The sequence below is a fragment of the Calonectris borealis genome, chromosome 5 (genome assembly GCF_964195595.1).
Source record: "Calonectris borealis chromosome 5, bCalBor7.hap1.2, whole genome shotgun sequence".
Taxonomy (NCBI): Eukaryota; Metazoa; Chordata; class Aves; order Procellariiformes; family Procellariidae; genus Calonectris; species Calonectris borealis.
Genome location: NC_134316.1, coordinates 25,413,324 through 25,431,650, shown reverse-complemented (window position 1 = coordinate 25,431,650; position 18,327 = coordinate 25,413,324). Strand labels below are relative to the sequence as shown.

The following is an 18,327-nucleotide window of genomic DNA, read 5'->3' as shown; positions in this document are numbered from 1 at the left end:
GGCGGGAGGGGCGCGGGGCACGCTGGGAGATGTAGGCCTGCCGGGGCGGCGGCGGTCACAGCTGCAGCCGAGCCCTAGTTGAGGGGGCGGCCCTGGGCCGACACTGCAGCCCCCGCGGGGAGTCGCGGCGCGGGATGAGCTCTGCCGCGGCCAAGGTACGCGGTGCTGGCTCTGCGCTCTCCTTGCGGAGTGTCGCCGCCGGGCGGGAGGGGAGCGAGGGGAGATGGCGGCGGCGGCGGCGGCAGCGCTGGAGGGAGCGGGGCTTGGGGCGGCGGCTCTCCGCCTCGCTCGGTTTGGCCTTGCCGCCGGCTGCGGCAGCTGACTGGGATCGCGGCCTAAATCAGCTTCTGGTGCCCCGGACCCCGGCAAGGCCGGGCTGGTGGTTGCCGAGAGGACTGCACCCCCCTGCACAGCGTCTCTCACGAGGATTGCCGCGGTCTGCGGCCAGGTCTCTGACTCAGCGGAGAGCAAGGAATTCGCCCCCATGTTAAATAAAACTAATGCCTTTCAAAGCAGTGGTGGTGTTTACTTAAGATAGTTTATCCATGTGAGCTGTTAACACCAACGCCTGCTGCAGAGATACTGATAGTTTAGGAGCAAACCTGTTCCTTCTGCTTATACCTTTACATTTTAACCCAGTGGAATACAAGCGGTGCCTTTCGGACACCGAGGTTTCCCCTACGCAAGCCTCCACGGGTTTTCTCTCATGTCCCACGTGCGTGGCTGCTCCTGCGTGTGTGTGCAGGCTGCTTGGGGCGATGGGTCTCAGGAAACAGGTGAAAGACTTGGCCTTTCCGTGTGCATCCTGAATATAGCCTGGAAAGAGGTGGTATCCAGAGAAGACCATACTGAAGCAGACAGGCTTGGAAATCTGAGAGCTCAACACACAAGTTTGTGGTGTCTCTTCCATCTTCCTAAAAAGTTAAATGCATTTCCCAGATTTTTACTCTGTATTGGGATTTAAACCCAAACTTTCCTCACTGCACCACTGATGCTGGAAATGAAAACAGAACCAAACCAGAAATCTCAGTAAACGTCAAGCAAATGTCGTCCTCCTGCTATCCTCCCAGCTCCAGCTGGTCTAACCTGCAGCTTAAGGCGATTGTACCTCACAGGGTTGTAAATGGAAGCAGTTCTTCGCCATTACTTTCCTGGCCTGTGCTCAGCTCTTCCTCCAAGGAAGACTAGATATAATGTCACTCTGTGACCTGTCCACTGAGGAAAAAATGCTCCTGCTGTCTCTAGTCTTTACTTAGCTGATTGTTTTGCCTGTGATCTGCCCTGCTGCTGGGAGCAAAACAGCATGAACTTAAGGGATCACTCCAGGCCCCAGCCTCTGGAGACACAGTTCCCAGCTGAGGGATGGGTTGTTTTCCATGTTCTTTTTGGTGAAATCCCCCGGGGCCTTGAAATTATAGAGTGAAGCAATTAGCTTAGCACAATTTATTGCAAATGATAGCGCAGGCTGCAAAAACAACGAAGAAATGTAGAGAGGATCAGGCAAAATGTCTCTGGCAGCTGAGAGGCCAGAGTCCAAAACAGATGCGGTGAAGCACATGAATTTCTGAGCCAAAAAATCATCGGCAAGGTCCCCAGGAAAAACAAGTAAGAATAGTGTGTCATGAATGCTTTTGAAGTCATAGTTTCTGTTTCTTTCCCTGCAACCCAGCAGGTTAGATTTTTGAAAAAAAGCGTAGCTAAGATTTCTAATGCCCTGATTCCAGAAGCAGAGAATTTAAGAAAATCAGTAAACACTTTGTCCACGAAAGCGTTGCCAATACTGCCATCACTTCCCTCCTCACTTATAAACCATTTCGCCAGTAAACTTTGACTAGAGTAATTTAATCAAATGCATACCTCATTTAAAGTTATTTGAACCAATCTAAACTGTAAGAGAAGCATTAAGTTTACAAAGAGGACTGGAGCACAGAGATCCTCGGGGTCTCTCTGGTTTTCTGTTTACAGATTGTGTGTCAGTGAGCAAAAAACTGTCTTTTTCTGTCTTGCTGTCAGTCTCTGGTATAATTTCTATGCATTTTGGGAGGGTGGAGACACAGAGAGATCACTGGCATGCCATGGGATCTATGGAAGGAAGGAGAGACATGATTATGGGTTTATTTAGAGACATGCATGAGTACCAGTTTCCTGTGTGGAAAGAAAAGACCATAACACAAAAATGTTTTGTACAAAGTTGGCCTGGTAGCAGAGTAGCAGTCTCTCCCAGGCCTGCAATGTAGAAACCTCTGCACCAGCTGGTACTGATGGGAGGAGGGCTACAGGAGGAGCCTAAGGGACCTCCCCGCAAAGGCAGCCCCTGTTCTGGGAGCTGGCTGTTGTTCCCCAGTGAAACAGAAATTCTGCATGTGGCTTCAGTTTCCTTGTTTTGTTTCCTAGGGCTCTATTTCTGCATTGGCAACTGCTGAGAGCCTGACAGGCTCTCTAGATATCTTATTTATTTCTGGAGAAAAAGCTAGGGAAATAAGGATGGTCCCTAAGCGTGCTTCCAACCTCAAAGCTGGTTAACAGTTCTGCTCTCAGGGCTGGGGCTGCAGCACAACACAGGGAGAAGCGGGTGCAGGTGACTGTAGTTGCTCAGGATTGAATCTGACTGGCTGGGTTTTGTGTCCTGGGCACAGACTGGGGGGCATAGTCCTTTTCTCATTGGCTGTAGGAGAGAAGCCTTCCCCCATCCCAACTGAGTTAAAAGGGAAAGCAAAGAGGTTGTTTTTATTTCCTGGAGTAGATTGCACACATTGACCATGGCATCTGAAAAGGTGAGACATTGGACAGGGTGGAAGCATCTGGGAAGGCCGCCTCAGTGCTGGAGTTGAGGTAGAGATGAATTGTCTGCCTTCTTGCCCTTCATCTCAAACAGCAGAAGCTGTTTGGAAAGAGGCCTGGCCCTGCTCTGCGTGGCTGGAAAAAATATTTCATGGTATGCAAATACCCAGTGCAGGTGCTTGGCACAATCAGTGGGGAATTTGTTTCAAAAATCTAATATGGGATAGAAGTTAGCAACATCTGATAGGGACGAAGAGGGAAGCTTTGTAGACGGTAATTTTAAGGTCACTTGTGCATTGTGGGAAACATCAGGTGCAACTAAATATTCAGAGGGCCAGTATGAAAGACAGTGATACTACCTGTACGCCCAAAATAGGAACAGTCACTTTCAGAAAGGAGCCCTCTCTCCCCCAAACGTTGCTCTTCCCTGTCTTACAGCTCCTGAAATGCCTTCTGTTCATGCATTGTTCTCCTTACAATACTCTGGTGTTCCCACCGTGTAACCACTTTATCTCTCTCTCTCCTTAGCCGATACTTTATAGTTATTTCCGAAGTTCCTGCTCTTGGAGAGTAAGAATCGGTAAGATCCAGTGTTGATCTCTCTTTTATTGTCTTGGTGTTATTGCAGTATTCTCCCCTTCACTAACCCGATTAATCAGTCACTTATTAAGAGAGATAACAGCAAACATGAACCTCGAACAGTGAGGCATTTCCCCAGTCAGGGGGAAGGGAATACCACAGCTTACCTGGCTCAGGGAGAAGGGAGAGGAACAGACAGGAGGGTTTCGCTCAGCCTGCAGCTAGTTAGAGGGAATTACTCCTTTTGTAAAGCTAACAGATGGCTGTTTCTTCCACGTTATCTAGAGGGGCCCTACACTCTGTTTTTACATGGATACTGCCTCAGACTCTGGTCTGCCCAGGTCTTCAGAGCTGACCAGGGCTGGGAATGGTCCCTACTTGTACTGAAACAGTCTTAAGCAAGGTTTTGCAGGTGAGCACAGGGCCCCCTGCCCTCTATAAGCCAAATCAGGAGGGGCTGTGCTGCAAAGAGTGGCAAAGCTTATTTTGAAAAATGCAGTGATTTTGTCAGGACTGATCTTTAGTGCCTTGGTCCTTCATTTGCCAGAGCACTATCTTCTCGGTGGACTCAGGCCATCTTTCTTGAGGGATAGGCTCTTTTTTGGTTTTAAAGCCATTCTTTTTTTCAAATGGAGATGGTAACATTTCCCTGAGCCCATTACCGAAGAAACCTGTCTCAATGTGCCTGTCTGAAGCTGTACACTCTGCTCTTCCTAGCACTGGCTCTGAAAGGGATTTCCTATGACCTGGTGCCAGTGAACCTCCTGAAGGACGGGGGACAGCAGGTAAGGGTACAGCTACCATTGCTCTCTCCAGGGGTACTGAACTTGGGGATCATTGGGAGAATTGGGATTAGCACTGGAAAGTTCACAGGCAAAGTCACGGAATTCCTCAACGCTTCTCTGTAATTAATAGTTGCTTTCAGCCACTATTCCCTGGCATGCAAGACAGAGGGCGAAGATGACTGCAGGAGACGAAAGGTTTTTTCCTCTCTTAAACATCTGTGACTGAATTTCATAAGGCTGAAGATCTTTTGCTCCTGCTTAGCATGATATAACTGAACATATCTGGTGCACTGACTCAGAGAAGCTGCACTGCAATTTAAACACAGACTCAACCTCATTCAATTAGCACCAGAAAGTGTGTGTGTGGCAGGGGGTGTATGTCCAAAAGATGCTAAATGATATAGCAAGGAGCTGCAAAGGGCCTGCCAAAGGAAACAGTGGGTTGCCAGAAGAGATCTTCACTGAGAACTTATTCGGGGGGCCATAGCGGGGAGTTGTGCACCTAGTAGTACCACTGGCTTGATGTGCCAAGACAGAGTTGGAGACCTAGAACAGTAATAGTGACACTGCTGTAGTACCACCCATCCTGAGCTTTATATTCATGGTTTATCAAGAGGTAAGGCAGTCTGGCCCTGGATGCAGTGATCCACGAGCCCCAGTGAGAGCTTGCTGTAGGCTAATAATACAGCATAACTTACTGCAAACATTAGTACTGAGGTAGAGGGATAAGCCAGGAAAAAAAATTATTTGCTAACTGGGTTCTAGGGGAAGAAAACAAGGAAGAAGAATTTCTTGTTGCAGTAGAGTAATCTCAGGTTTGTTTCCACAGTTTTCTGCTGAATTCAAGGCAGTGAATCCAATGCAGCAAGTCCCAGCCTTGAAAATTGATGGCATCACCCTTTCTCAATCAGTGAGTTACCAGCCACATCCCTGTCAACCATTCACTCCAGCCTGCTGCCCGGTCTGGAGGGGATGGCTTTGCCCCATCTTTTCCCCCAGAGCTCCCCTCTGTGCATTGGAAAAAGATGGCATTTGTGGTAAACAATCCCACTTGGGAGCAGAAATAGCACATAGCCTCTGCTCGGAAACTGCTGTCAAGGATTTAAGCTCAATTCAGCTTTGGTTTGTAACTCCACCTTTCACTGAGCAGTTTGTAGTCTAACTTAGATGGCTGTGCCAGGGTTTACCTGAAATTACAGCTGGGCTAAATGACAACAAGGCCCCAAGCAGACATCGAAGGGGATATTCTGTTGCTTGGATTGGTAACAAACTTCATTCAAAAGCTGTTGTATTCTTTTGGATCAGCTCCCCTTTCCCAGGTGTTCAGGATGCAAACTTTTCCTTGGCTCTCCAATAACCTCCCCTTATCTCTTTGTTCATTACAGCTAGCTATAATTCATTACCTAGAAGACACCCGTCCTAACCCCAGGCTCCTGCCCCAAGATCCGAGGAAGAGAGCCCAAGTCAGAATGATCGCTGATCACATTGTCTCTGGCATTCAGCCACTCCAGGTATTGCCTTGTCATATCCATGCAAATGAGAAAACCAGGATGGGTTTCCAGGAGTCTGTATCCCTGAAAAGCTCAGTCTCTTTAAATTGTTGCCAGCCAAGAGAGTGGCAGACCTTAAGACTGTGTGTTAGCAGATGAAATCTTTGCTTAGCCTCTGCCTGATCTGCCAATGGCAACAATACAGTATTTCCTACAAAGAAAATCCTATAGCACCCCAGGGTTCTTTCCAGAAACAGCTGAACCCATATGGTTTCACTGCTGGGTCTAGGATGTTTTAGAAAGAAGACAATTGAGCAATCCAAAGAGCAGAGGCAAAGGGATACCCTGGCAGCTGTTACAGAAGGACAGTCCCAAGAGAGAGATATGGCAGGATGCATGATTTGGTGAGGGTGAGGTCCGGGCTGACCCAGCAGGCTGAACTCAGGCTGGGGGTTCAGGCTTGGCAACTCCTCATCTCCCCTCTCCTCCACTGAATGAGGCAGTGGGCAAGATCCAGCCAGCAGCGGTCAATCTAACCTGGAGATCGCTTGTCTTCACAGAACCTGAGCATCCTGAAACAAATGGGGGAGAAAAAAATGGAATGGGCTCAGAACTGCATCGCATCTGGCTTTCAAGGTGATTCATCCAAAATGATCAGCACTTTGACTGACCCTTAAAAATGCTGCACTGCTGGGGTCCTACTTTCCTCTTCAAGCAGAACAACAGATCTCCCTAGGCTGGTGTGCCGGGGCCCTGCCCTGTTGGCAAAGACAGTGCTCTTCCTGCCCAGAGTGCCTTGTCCAGGACTGGTAGCTCTCCAGGGTCTCTGAGGAAAGATGCTGTCCACAGGGCGCTTCCACTGCTGCGCACAGAAGAGGGGAAGCCTGGGGCCATCCTGTACACCGCAGCAGTTGATTCACCCTGAAGCATGAGGGCTGACAGCACTTCTCCTTTCCACCCAGCTGCTCTCAAACTAGTGCCTTTTACTTTAAAGTTCTATCAATCTATACTTATATGCTTTTGTAATCAGATAAAACATATCTGATGGCAAACTCCCACAGAATCTAGCAAGTAGCAGAGTATTTCTTTACCTCCCTGGGAGAAATAGGGTGCTTTTTGTTTCCTCAAAACCCTTTCCCCCATGTGCTGGAATGGCAGGCCCATCTTCACTTCCGGACAGATGCAAACTGAACCTTTGCATTTTTCCCCTCCCCACTCACATATCTCTATATTGTCCTCTTAGTATTTCAGGTGCATTGCCTGAAGCAGCTGAAATCACTCTGGGTCCCAAAAAGCTGAAGGACCCTAAAGACTCCCATAACTATGCTGTTGTAAAATTTCTGTTCCTTCTAGGTTTTGTCCCAAATTGTTCCTTTTTCATACTCAGCTCAGGGTCAAAATGCCCTTGTTCGTAATTCCCAGTCTAAAAGGCCTTTGGTGTCCCTTTCAAATGAATTTCCAATGCCTCACTCCAGTGTACCACCTCTCTTGACAGCACTGGAGCAGATTCTGCAGCACACTGCTGGGCACTACTGTATGGGGGATGAAGTAAGTATCTGAGAGAGTGTTGTGTACCATTGGAGAACTGAAAACCCCAGTATATTCCATAAAATAGGAAAGGAAATTAGTTGTGGAGACACAGCACAACCCCATCCTGTGCCTGGAGTTACATGCAGTACCTTCACCATAAGAAAAACAGCTGCATGGATCCTACTTAGGCCATTACTGAATTGCAAATAGTTACGGAGATGTTTACTTGTCTCTGCTGTTAACCTGCTGATGGCCAGATTCTGCAGCTGTATCTAGGATCTGGCTGCTACCTGAGGATGTGGAAACAGATTATTAGTATTTCATCTTTAAGAGATTTGGAGTTCAGAGCGTCCCATCATAGGGGCAAAGCTTGGCTCAAGAAACACAGGTTCAGTTCTTAGCTCTGCCCTGTGGAACCTTTAACCAAGTTGTATTGTATTTTTCTGCTCTGTTTGACCAATTTTAACATGGACAGATTTCAGAGAGCTCACATACAAGCTGTTCTGACCCTTACCAAGCTAGAGGCCACTCAGGCCTCCTAGTAGTCCTGTTTGGCAGGCAATTGGATCTTTCCTATAAAAGCCTAAGAAAAAAGGAAGGCTCCTGCAACATGCTGTGATGCAGAGGATTGTCTAGTAGGAGGCTTATGGAACTGAAGCCCTTGGTGGGCAAAGGCTAGTTACGAGATCTTATGCTGGAGAACAATGTGTGCTCTGAAGGGGCTTTGTGACCCGGGGAGCTGTATTGTCCTTGAGTCGTCTTTTCAGGTTGTGAGTCCCGGAGCCTGTGTGCAAAGGCCCTGTCACATATCAGGTCTTGACATTGGCAGGAGCTGCTTGATACTCCTGCAATGCAAACAAGTAAAATTTACTCATCTTTTCCCAGCCATGCAAACTCCCCCCTCCCTCCATCGCCTCCTTCTGCAGCTTGCCAGCAGACTTGTTTGCTCAGAGGCAGCTGCCATAGAATCACTGTGTCCTTGAGGTCATCATGATCAGCTGGTAAAGATGAGGCTCCCTAAAGGATGATGGCTGCTTCTACCAGTGATTGCTATGAAGTTCCTTTCCTTGTACCATTGTCGTATTATTAATGCTGGATTAAAGAATGAGATTGTTGTGACAACTCCTCTGTACTGGCTGATAAAATAATTTCTATCCTGCTCTCAAAGTCTGCCACCATGGCGAAGCACATAGATGGGCTCTGAGTTACTCTGACCCCTTTTCTCTGCTACATTTGCAGGTTTCCATGGCTGATCTGTGCTTGGTGCCTCAAGTTGCCAATGCTGAAAGGTAATTAAGGCTAAGCTTGCGGCGCTCTTCAAGGGCACCTACTCCTTGTGCTGGGCTGTCAGAGCTTACCTTCTGCTGCTCCTTGTGCCTGTTAGGAAAGCATCCCTCCTGCCTGCCCTACCCAGTTATGGATTCTTCTCTGCATGAATTTTCCTATGTCATAAATACTGTCACTTTTGGAAGTTCTTGGAAATAAGGAGCTGTGCTCTCTTCTCAGAGGCCCCTGGAGGAAACCTGATCTATGTCCTTAGAAAAGCTAAGGTTGCCTGCATTCCACATCCTCTCTCCCTGTTTGACCTATATTTACACTGCACGCAGAGGGAAAAGATTAATCTGACTGTATTTGTTGAAAGCCTTAAACCTATGCAAGTAGTGGCTGCATGATTCCCAGGAAAAGCATAATGCCTTCTTACCCCGTGCTGCACACTATGTAAAAGCCTAATGAAGATGGAAGAACTAACTAACCTTTTCTCTAGCATTTGTTTTTAACCCTACAAGGACGAACCTTTTCTCTTAATGCAAATGTACCCCAGCCTGTGAGATTCTCCCATACTGGGCAGGCTCAGTACATTGCCCTTCTGCTCACTGCTGCACTGGCTGCCTGACTCGTAGTACCTCACAAATTATTTTCCTTTTGCAGATTCAAAGTGGACATGGGTCCATATCCCACAATAACCAGAATAAACAAAACTCTCCTGGAGCTAGAGGCATTCAAAGTAAGCCACCCATCCCGTCAGCCAGATACTCCTGCAGAGCTGCGAGCTTGAAGCCCTTCTACTCATTAAATCAAGTAAGCTGAAGTGTCAAAGAGGACAACATCTACAGCTTGAGTGCTGTAGGACTTCAGTGCCAGCAGGAAGCCCTAGTACTATTGTCTCACTTTCATCTGGGTGGGAAGAAGGACAGAGGACCTGGAAGTAGCCTGGATGACATACAGGAGCTATGCCCATGCTGGAAAGCTTGCAGCTACTTCTGACTATGTTTTTTCTATCTGATGTATCTCCATGAAGCAGATTAAAGCAAAAGCATCCATAATTATCAGAAGTCCCCTTTGTTTGGCTTTGGTTTGGGGAATCTGGCCACAAACTGTGAGGCACTGAGCCAATTCTGGACTCTCCACAGGGGCTTCTTCTTTCTATCATCTACAGAAAGAGCATCAGGGAACTAGTGTGCACGCCTGCTACTAACCTAGCAGGCCTGCTTGTCCTTGCAGTTGCCTCAGAGCTATGGCATAATCATCAGTGCCATGGATATAAACAGTCTTCTGACAGAAGACAGCTTAATCCCAACCCTTGTTGGGTCCCATGGGTCTTGCAAGAGCCAACAGTCAGCCATTCTCCCACCCCTTGCAATGACAAGAGAATTAGTACCTGGGACAGCTGATTTGTACCTCTTCCTTATGTCTAGCAGCAGTCTTGCAGAATTTATAATAAAGGTCCGTCTAGAGCAAAGCTAGGTGGTTGTGCCATAGTCAGCAAGACACAACCAACTCACTCCCATACACTGAAAATGATGGCATTCTCTTCCTTTTCCCAGACACTGTTCTAGGTGTTTTCCTAGTCCTCAGCTGCCGACTATTGCCCAAGGGAATCCCACCCCAGATTCCCTCCAAACCAGAATGATGCCTGTACTTTCACAAGGTGAGGACCTTCCAAGCAGCAGGAGTAAATCCCATTCCACTCATCCCAAAGGAAACCCAACACCTGAGTCACCTTCAAAGCTGAAAGCACCCTGGGAATTCCAGCCCAGAAACCTGTAGGGCAAGAAGGGAAACCCAGAAGCCTGTGACTGTGTTCCTGTGCAGGCTCAGCTCAGATCCCACTGAATGTTTTGGCACCCAAGCCCAGGTATCAAGCCAGGGATATGGGAGTGAATTTCTCCAGCCTAATGCTGTATATCAGCTACCCTAAGAGGGCAATACCCACGGCCTTCAGAAAGACTTTACAAACCCATGATCTCTTGTGCCAAGGTAGCATTCACCTACATATAGATACTTGGACTGCCACATTGCTTGGACTCATTTATTGCCATCCATGTCCATATTCAGAAGAGCCCTTGCTGTTCCAGGCTCATTCTGAGTATTGTGCATTATCCTAGGTCCAGCTGGATCTTGACTGTGCTGTTGTAAAGTGTCCCAGCACAGTTGGAGCCCCCAAAGACCAACACCGTGTGCAGGTTATGCTCCTCTTTGTTCTCCTTGTCCACATCCATCAGGTGGGCAGAAGTCAGGTCAAGCAATGTGTGGCCAGCTCGGGGCACAGAGCAGAGGTCGTGGTGGATCACCGTGCTCCACGAAAGAGTATCTGAAGTAGAAAGGGGCTATCAATACTGACAAGCCCATTCCTAGTGCAAGGGATGAAACAAACGGACCAGACTAGGTGTTCAGAAACTGCAGCCCAATAGTCCCTTTCAGCTATGGAAACAGGGAGGGAGGGTCACTCACCTAGGTGGAAGACAAAGGCATCCTGCAGGGCTCCCTTGGCATTGCAGCCTCCACTGATCAGAACCTTCTGGTCCGACACAGCCACCGCTGCATGAAAACTGCGACGAAAGCAAAGCCGAAAGGTGACTACAGCAAAACCTGCTGGGGTTGCCTCAGTCAGCAATGGGCAGACTTCAGCAGGAGGCTGGGGGCTTAAGCTGCAGAATGGAAGTTAACTTCTGCTTCTCTTCTGCCCTGACTTGCTGAATAACCCTGAAAGAGCTGTTTGTTTGCCTCCGCAGGTCAGGCCATAATCAGGCCTGAAAAGCACCTCATTATCTTAGAAGGAGCTATCAAAAGTCCTACGTTTTGCTCTATAGAGTGAGATAGCAGGCTAGCTGGGCTTTGGTCTGATTTAGGTCGTTGTTCTAGCGTGCAATAGTGTCCCTTTAGGAACAGCATAGTCCTGGTACAAGAGTTTCTTCCTCTGTGTGTGTGTGTTGTTCTCCAGGTACTGTGGAGGCCAAACAGCAGGCAATACAGTTCACTAGCACACAGCAGAAAACTTCCCCTAGCCTGAAAGACAAATTTCCAGGGAGACTAAGGAGCCTGTACCCCCCACACCCTACAGGCACCAACTAGGACAGCACAGGAATTTCTGGTCCCACAGCAGAGGGGCCATCCACTGTATTTTGACCAGTGGGACAGAGATATGCAACTGGGTCTCATCACAAGCACTGTTTAAACCGAGCTTCAAGGAGAAAGGACAGAGGAAGAAGATAGCTTCTGGGTCTGCAACAGGATCTTACCAACGTGCGGAAGGCTGTCCTGCAAGGAGGGGGACTGGTGTGTACTCCATGAAACCTGACAACCAGGGGAAAGGCAGGTAAAATGTCCAAAAAGCTCAGCCTCATAACTAGACAAAAACTTCCATACTCTGCCACATCAGCAACCCGCCCTCTCTATTACCCAGCTTCTTCCAAAAAAGCAGTCTCTTGTTTTTCCCCATTACCTCCCCTCTTACCCCAGAAAGTTTTTTTACCCCATAGTTTTCCATCTCCGTTGCCTACTCAGGAGTTTGTATAATGTTAATGCTGCCTTCCCATCAAGCGTGCCTCATTCCCCTGTCCCTGCCTTAGAACAGACCTTCCCAAGGCAGCCACCTGGCACAGACTTTCTTACCCAAATCCAGGATGTGCATGTCACTGAGGTAGAGAGAAGTCCTCCGACCCCCAAAAATCAGCAGCTTGTTCTTCAGTAGAGTAGCTGAATGCCTGGGCAGAGAAGAAACAAGTGAACAAAGCATCTTCAGCAAGTTCCCAAAACTGATGTTTCAGCCTTGTCTTCTGCTATTGGGCTGCCATAGCTTCAGTCTCACCGGCCTCTACCCCCAGCCACTGCAGCCGAAAGACAGAATCCCATCACGATTCATGACAGGAGATACGGGTAGTCACATTGCTCAAAACATAGCCCTATCTTAAGGAGCAAACGGTGGAGAACAACCACCTAATATTTAGGAAATTACGCTGGGGTGGGAGGAAAGGTGAGCAGAGGTTTCCTGCTCTATTTTGGAGGGCTGGAATAAGAGCACTCTCACCCAAGCCTAGGCAGAGGCTTCTCCCCTTCTGAGATGGGCTGATACCAAATTTCATGCTCTGGATTGAAGACATAGAGCACATTGCTGCAGGGTGCAGCTGCCAGTGATGCCTTTTTGGGGAAAGTCCCTCCGAAAACAAAGAGCTCCTTGCGGTAGATAGTTGCACTGTGGTAGGTGAGCACTGGCATCCTCCCTTTAGCCTGGAAAAAGTTCAACATATGTTTGTTATGAGAAGTGCATTATTTGCTGCATGGCCCGTAGGAAAGGGGCCCACATCATGCAGTGAGTTTGACAGGTCCCAATTTTCACTTTATTGGCTCCCCAGCCAGATCTTTGCCACACAGGCAGACAGTACATCCTTTGCATACTCTGCACCACCAGAATGCTCTGATGAGAGAAGTCAACCTCCCACCCCAGCTTCCTCAGAAGAAGACAGAGAACAGAAAGATCTCATCCAGGCTTATTCTGTAGAAGCCATCTTGTGCCTTAGCCAGGAAAGAGACAGACAGTCCCTCACTGACAAGGCCCTCTGCAAGGACATGACAGGCAACTAAAGAGCTCAGAGATCTGCTGTGCCCAGAGCAGTCCCTGATCTGAGAAGACCAGCTCTTCACCTCAGCATCCAGTGCAGCTCTCGACAGCACCATATGAAATGAGAGGCCATTTCCCTCTGCCGCTTGTACAGTACCTCCCACCCACGACCTTGGTCAGACACAGCACTCTGCAGCAACCATTTTTTCCCCTTGCTTCATTCATTGTAGGTACAGCCCCTGGTTTCTGCCAAGCTTGTGGCCTTTCAACATAGCCGCCTTCTATCTGTCAATCCCAACTAAGCAGCTCAGACAACCTGCAGCAACACTGGACCAAGACTACTGGAATAAGGATACGGGCACATCGATTGTCACATTCAGGCAGGACCTGCCACCCCTACTGTGCTTTTGTCTTGGAAGAGCTACAGTACTTACAGCCACGAGGAGCCATTTCCAGGTGACTGTGTCCAGAATGTAGATGCCGCTGTAGTCTTTGCCCTCCCTTATGCCTCCAAAGATGTAGATACGCTTGGTGTCTGGGTCGTAGGTGGCTGTGTGACCATGCAAGCACGATGGCATGGCGTTTTGTAGCTGGAAGCCCACTGGAAGCCAGAAATCACTGTCTGTGGGAGCAACACCAGACAGATGGTGTGGGACTTCAAAGATGCTCTTGATTTCTCCAGATTTAAAGAATATGTCATAAAATCTTTACTCAAGACCTTGCTCCCTTCATCTCCTCCTCTCCTTTGATTCAGGGGACTCATCCAGAAATGTTTCTGTGTAAGGAATGAAGGGGAACACTAACTAGGTGGGGAATAGTAAGGTGGAAGAGAGGATCGGTGAGGTGCAGAAAGCTGCAAGGCACTGGAATTGCATCTCAGACTTCTCCACCAGTCATCACACACAGACTGCAAACCGTGCTGTTGCTTTTACCCCTTAAAATTCACCCAACTCTTTCTAGAACTTACACCTTAGTTCCTGGAGGGCTCTCACATACAACCACACAGCCTCTCATGGCACCCCACACTGTCAGCTCAGCCTGGTGACCATGCTAGGAGATGTGACACCTTTGCTGTCCTCTCCCTATGCACAGACCCCTGAGTATCCCCTCCCATCTGCATGAGTTGCCCTCGAGTCCCACTCCCCCCGTTGCCTTTGATAGCCCTAAAGTCCCCACCAATTTCCAGCTTCCAGAGTGCATCCTTGCAGGACTGCTGATTGACACCTTCTCCACCGATCAGAACAGCTGTCCCCAGGTCACTTAGGCACATGGCATGGCACCACCGTGGGCTGGGACTGCCTGGGGAGGGGAGAGCACAGCGTTGTGAGCAGAGTCAGACGAGACACCCCCAGCTCCCTTCCCTGCTAGGGAAAACAAGGCAGCTGAAGGCTCAGAGGGGAGAAATGGGAAGGCAAGGGCCCCAGGTCCCTTCCCACTGGGGTGGCAAGAGACAGCTTCCTGAGGAAGATTTTCTGTTGGCTTTGGGGAATAACTGCTGTACTAGGAGAGACATCGCTAGCAGACGGAGCCAGCAAACAGTCTGGCTGGAGGTAGGACGCATACAGGCTGCCAATTCAGATAGGCTTGGATGCCCCCCATTGATTACCCCTCCCTACGAGGGATATCCCAGTTGTGCTGTCCCCCTGTGTTACTCCTTGTGAGGGAAGGCTACCCAGGGACAGCTTGTTAGTGCCTAAGATAGAGCAACCAGAAGCCTGGAGCTGCCTCCAGAGATATTCCTCGTACTGTTCTGTTCCTCTTCCTTTCCTCTCCCAGGCCCCTGCGGTTGGCTGAGCAAACTAAAAAATACTTTTTAATCAAAGTCTATTCCACATCTTACCCTTTGCCTCAAAGGTCTATGCACCCAGAGGTGTGCCTGAGATTCACAGGGGCTACAGAAGCATATTGGAGAGCCTGACAGTACTGGAAGCACCTATACTGAGGGCAATTGCATGGAGAGGAACAGTATATACACACAACCTACTTGTAATTCTTGATCACTGGGGAGATAAAGGATGAAGCATGAGAGGCCTGCGACATTAAAGCGAATGGCATCACCAAGTGGCTGAAAAGACAAAGCAGGGTCTAGGAACCAGATCCTCACCTTGCAACTCCTCCACTGCCAGATCTGCAGAAGAAACACAGAGATGACCCCATAAAGAAAGCAACCAGCAGACATACCGTGCAAGGTGCTCAGCTCCACAGCTTAAGAGCCCTTTGGCCTTCCTTCCTCCAAACCCCAGCACAAAGCTACCTCACTGCAACAAACAAGGTGCAAGACCAATCCTGAAGAAAGTCTCATCAGAAGAACTGCAGAAGACAGGTAAGAGCAGGGCACGCTTCCTTTGACTGCCATCATGCTGTCACCATTGCATTTTACCCCTCTGATGGAAGGTCATTTCACCCCTTCTCACACTGCCTACAGCGGAAGCGACTTTATGATGGAGCTATATTTGCCTTTGTGAGAAGCAAGCCAAGTCCCAGGAAGCCACTTCACATGGGGACCACTGAGTTATTGTCAAACATTTACACACAAACTTGGTCACACCCTGGAGCTGACTTGGAATTCACACTCCAGAAGCTAAACATTCTGTTTCCAAACCCCTTGGCAGCTACCTTCTCCCTACTGAAAAGTCAGTACAATTATACTAATTATACATATATTCCTTTTCATATTCTCTACACTTTAATAATAACCAGCATCTCCTACGGACCAAGTGGTATGCTGTTAGTAGGGGAACAAACAGGCTAATGGAGAGGTTACAGAACGTCACAGTAGGTAACTTGTGCCTCAATTTACTCTTTTGTAAAACAAGGTTAATGATACTTGCCTTCATTTATAAAGCACTTTTACTCCCATGAAGAGATAGGCGTATTATGTTATGGTACAGAGTGTTGGCACTAGAGTATACCATGTTCTGTTTCTGGCCTTTTCCCAACAGGCAAAAATTCATCAAGCAGTTTATCCAGGACTAAGGAGCATTCTCGGTATTTCGCAAGCCAAGACAGACAAGCCCATCTTGCCTTGGAGGTATACAGAGAAATAGACTGGGAAGTTGTTGCCCAGCAGCATTGACAGATTGTTTAGACAAGACCTATAAAATAAACCTGGAAGCTGTCAGAGCTACCTTCTTCATTGAGATCTCTCTCAGATGCTGTGGGTTCAAATAAAGCTTTCCTGGGCTTCTTGGGGTGGACAGGACTCTTCTTCCAGGCCTCACTGGCTTCCACCTTGCCAGATGGTGGCTTCAGGGCACAGGGTACCGCCAGGGTCCTCAGTGGTGGGCGGATGTCCTTCCTCCCAGGCGTGGATGCTCTAGCAGTCACCTCTGAGCTCTGACTCTTAACCTGTGACAAGAGTTCCAGTCAAATCAGCCCTGAAGAAAAAGACCTGAGGTTACTGTGCGTCATCTATTACTGGGCCAGAGATTAGTTTCACGTGGTGACTGTTTTCAGGCTTGTCATCCCGTTGAGTCTTAAGGGCCAACAGTATCAGCTGCCAAATATACGCTGAGCAACGCAGCTACCTGCTGCTATATGCTCAGTGATCCGCTTTCAGACTGCTAGCTGTGACGGGCACAGCTAGCACAAAGCAACTGGAAAGGCAGAAAGGCCATCTGTGCTAGGAGTAACCAGGCTGATCGATCATCCCACCAAGGGCTTTTAAATTCAACCCTTCCAAAGGCATTTCAATGGAGACTACCACTTTCTTTAGCATAAGTGAATCTTCGGCTCCAAAACTTGCTTAGCCAGGTCTCCACTAGGAGAGCGGCAGCAAATGTTTCTGCTAGACATCAACTGAGCAGCTACAAGTGAGGGAGAAGATACTAAGGAGAGGGTGAAATAACGAGAGGAAGGCTCCAGGATACACATACTGCAGTAGGATCCTCCAGGTCCTGGCCAAGGGGCATATCATCTGCTGGGAGCACTGGTGACTGGGTGGTCTCCGGGACGAGGAAGGGGCGGGCGGGCGTACTGCTGGAGACACCTCGGAGCAGCTGCGGCAGAAACAGTGACAGTGAGAATAAAAGGACATGCCAAGTGTGCTGGCCTCCATCCACAAAGGATGAGCAAAAAGATGTCTTGCAAGGGACAGATTCCCTGCAAGGGAATAGTCCAGCTTTCATCTCTAGCACCAACAGAATAAACAAAGAAAAGCAAAGGCAGGCACTGGGAGATGTTAAATGCAAGGGCTTCAGCACAAGGTAAAATAACCACGTAAGTACCACAGACCCAGGAGAGAGTGGAACTGGAAGTGAACCGCTCCCTGCTGCCCGTCTCCTGCAACACATGAGGTGTTTTGACAAAGCTGTGTTTAGAAAATAGGCCTGGAGCACCACAGAGGGTTTAGGCTCAGCACAGATGTGCATTAGCAGATCCGCGTGAGGCGGCTCTGCCTTGGAGTAGCAAAGAGAAGGAAAAAGAGAGGATGGGAGAGGAAGTTCTGTAGCTCAGAAATGACAACATTTGGGACCTAGGGTAGGAAGAGAGGAGGATGTCGGTTGTTTTACCTGTCCATTGACAGTCAGGACAAGCTTCACAGGGTTGCCTTTGTCCATCTCTTTCAGTGAGGCCATGAAAATATCTGTCCTCCAGTCATCTTCCCACACCAGAGACCTGCACAGGGGACCATGGGTTTTCAGCCCACAAGTGATACTGACCATGGAAAAATTCCTGCTCCTACACTAGCTGGTAACACCCCAAAACTGAAAAAAATCCAGCCCTGAAAGCAGCCAAAAGGAAGCTGAAAGCACCACTAGAGAGAAACACCATGGTGGAGGACCAGCAGGCCTGAGGAGCTTTGGAACGACACCAGAAGAACCGGGCAGCATCACAAAGCAGAAACCTTTTCCAGGACACCCCTCCTGACACCCTGGCAGCACCAGCTCCCGTCATGACCTGCGGGTGGGCTCCAATGTGCCGACCCGCTGCGGGGCGACGCCCGGGGACACCACCACATCCGCCGCGACGCTTGTGTCCGGAGAGTAACAGCTCCAGTCTCCCAGCCCGAACACCACCAGCTGCTTTGGCAACGGCAGGGGCAGCCAAGCCTGGAAACCCATCTTGCTGGACTGGCTGCGAGGGGAGGGAAGAAAAACAACAGAAAACAGAGATAATCATCAAGGAGTAAAATGGAAGGTTCAAAAATATTCGAAAAGGCTTGAAACACGTTTATGCCAGGGGAGGGCAAAAGGAGAGTGTTTGTGTCATTTAAAGAGGAGACTGCGCAGGGATGCGATGAAGAAAATAAGCAGTAGCCTGGGAAGGGAGCGCAGCCATGAGCTGGGGCAGCACAGCCATGCGGGCAGGGGCAGCTCCAGAG

The 18,327-nt window shown here is 48.9% G+C and overlaps 2 protein-coding genes across 5 annotated transcripts; one reads left to right on the top strand and one right to left on the bottom strand.

Moving 5' to 3' along the window:
• Window positions 1-14: 14 nt before the first annotated feature.
• On the top strand, window positions 15-9,492 carry GSTZ1 (glutathione S-transferase zeta 1). Of its 4 annotated transcripts, none has more exons than XM_075151474.1 (9): window positions 15-155; window positions 3,310-3,361; window positions 4,078-4,145; window positions 4,975-5,055; window positions 5,531-5,656; window positions 6,196-6,271; window positions 7,131-7,183; window positions 8,405-8,454; window positions 9,095-9,492. In XM_075151474.1, the coding sequence occupies exons 1-9, from the start codon at window positions 135-137 to the stop codon at window positions 9,219-9,221; spliced, it is 654 nt and encodes a 217-aa protein (XP_075007575.1). In that variant the 5' UTR covers window positions 15-134; the 3' UTR covers window positions 9,222-9,492. The 4 variants fall into 4 exon arrangements, with proteins under 4 accessions (XP_075007575.1, XP_075007579.1, XP_075007577.1 ...); XM_075151475.1 differs by lacking the exon at window positions 15-155 and adding an exon at window positions 2,459-2,774; XM_075151478.1 differs by lacking the exon at window positions 3,310-3,361 and having other exon boundaries at window positions 22-155.
• A 971-nt stretch (window positions 9,493-10,463) lies between these two features.
• Window positions 10,464-18,274, bottom strand: LOC142082840 (kelch domain-containing protein 2-like). Its single transcript, XM_075151456.1, has 12 exons — window positions 17,904-18,274; window positions 17,516-17,621; window positions 16,880-17,002; window positions 16,133-16,352; window positions 15,109-15,132; window positions 14,181-14,303; window positions 13,439-13,626; window positions 12,474-12,673; window positions 12,059-12,150; window positions 11,686-11,740; window positions 10,898-10,995; window positions 10,464-10,757 (listed from the first exon to the last, which is right to left on the bottom strand). The coding sequence occupies exons 1-12, from the start codon at window positions 18,065-18,067 to the stop codon at window positions 10,543-10,545; spliced, it is 1,608 nt and encodes a 535-aa protein (XP_075007557.1). The 5' UTR covers window positions 18,068-18,274; the 3' UTR covers window positions 10,464-10,542.
• Window positions 18,275-18,327: the final 53 nt, after the last annotated feature.

What these genes read in the sequence shown, in the direction of transcription:
- GSTZ1 (XM_075151474.1), top strand. Translation starts at nt 135, where the DNA reads ATGAGCTCTGCCGCGGCCAAG. An exon ending in CTCTTGGAGAGTAAGAATCG is followed by an intron (nt 3,362 to 4,077) that starts GTAAGATCCAGT and finishes TGCTCTTCCTAG; the next exon opens with CACTGGCTCTGAAAGGGATT. An exon ending in CAAGTTGCCAATGCTGAAAG is followed by an intron (nt 8,455 to 9,094) that starts GTAATTAAGGCT and finishes TTCCTTTTGCAG; the next exon opens with ATTCAAAGTGGACATGGGTC.
- LOC142082840 (XM_075151456.1), bottom strand. Translation starts at nt 18,067, where the DNA reads ATGGGTTTCCAGGCTTGGCTGCCCCTGCCGTTGCCAAAGCAGCTGGTG. An exon ending in GAGAGATCTCAATGAAGAAG is followed by an intron (nt 15,133 to 16,132) that starts GTAGCTCTGACA and finishes TTTCTTCTGCAG; the next exon opens with ATCTGGCAGTGGAGGAGTTG. An exon ending in CATGCACATCCTGGATTTGG is followed by an intron (nt 11,741 to 12,058) that starts GTAAGAAAGTCT and finishes CCTGGTTGTCAG; the next exon opens with GTTTCATGGAGTACACACCA.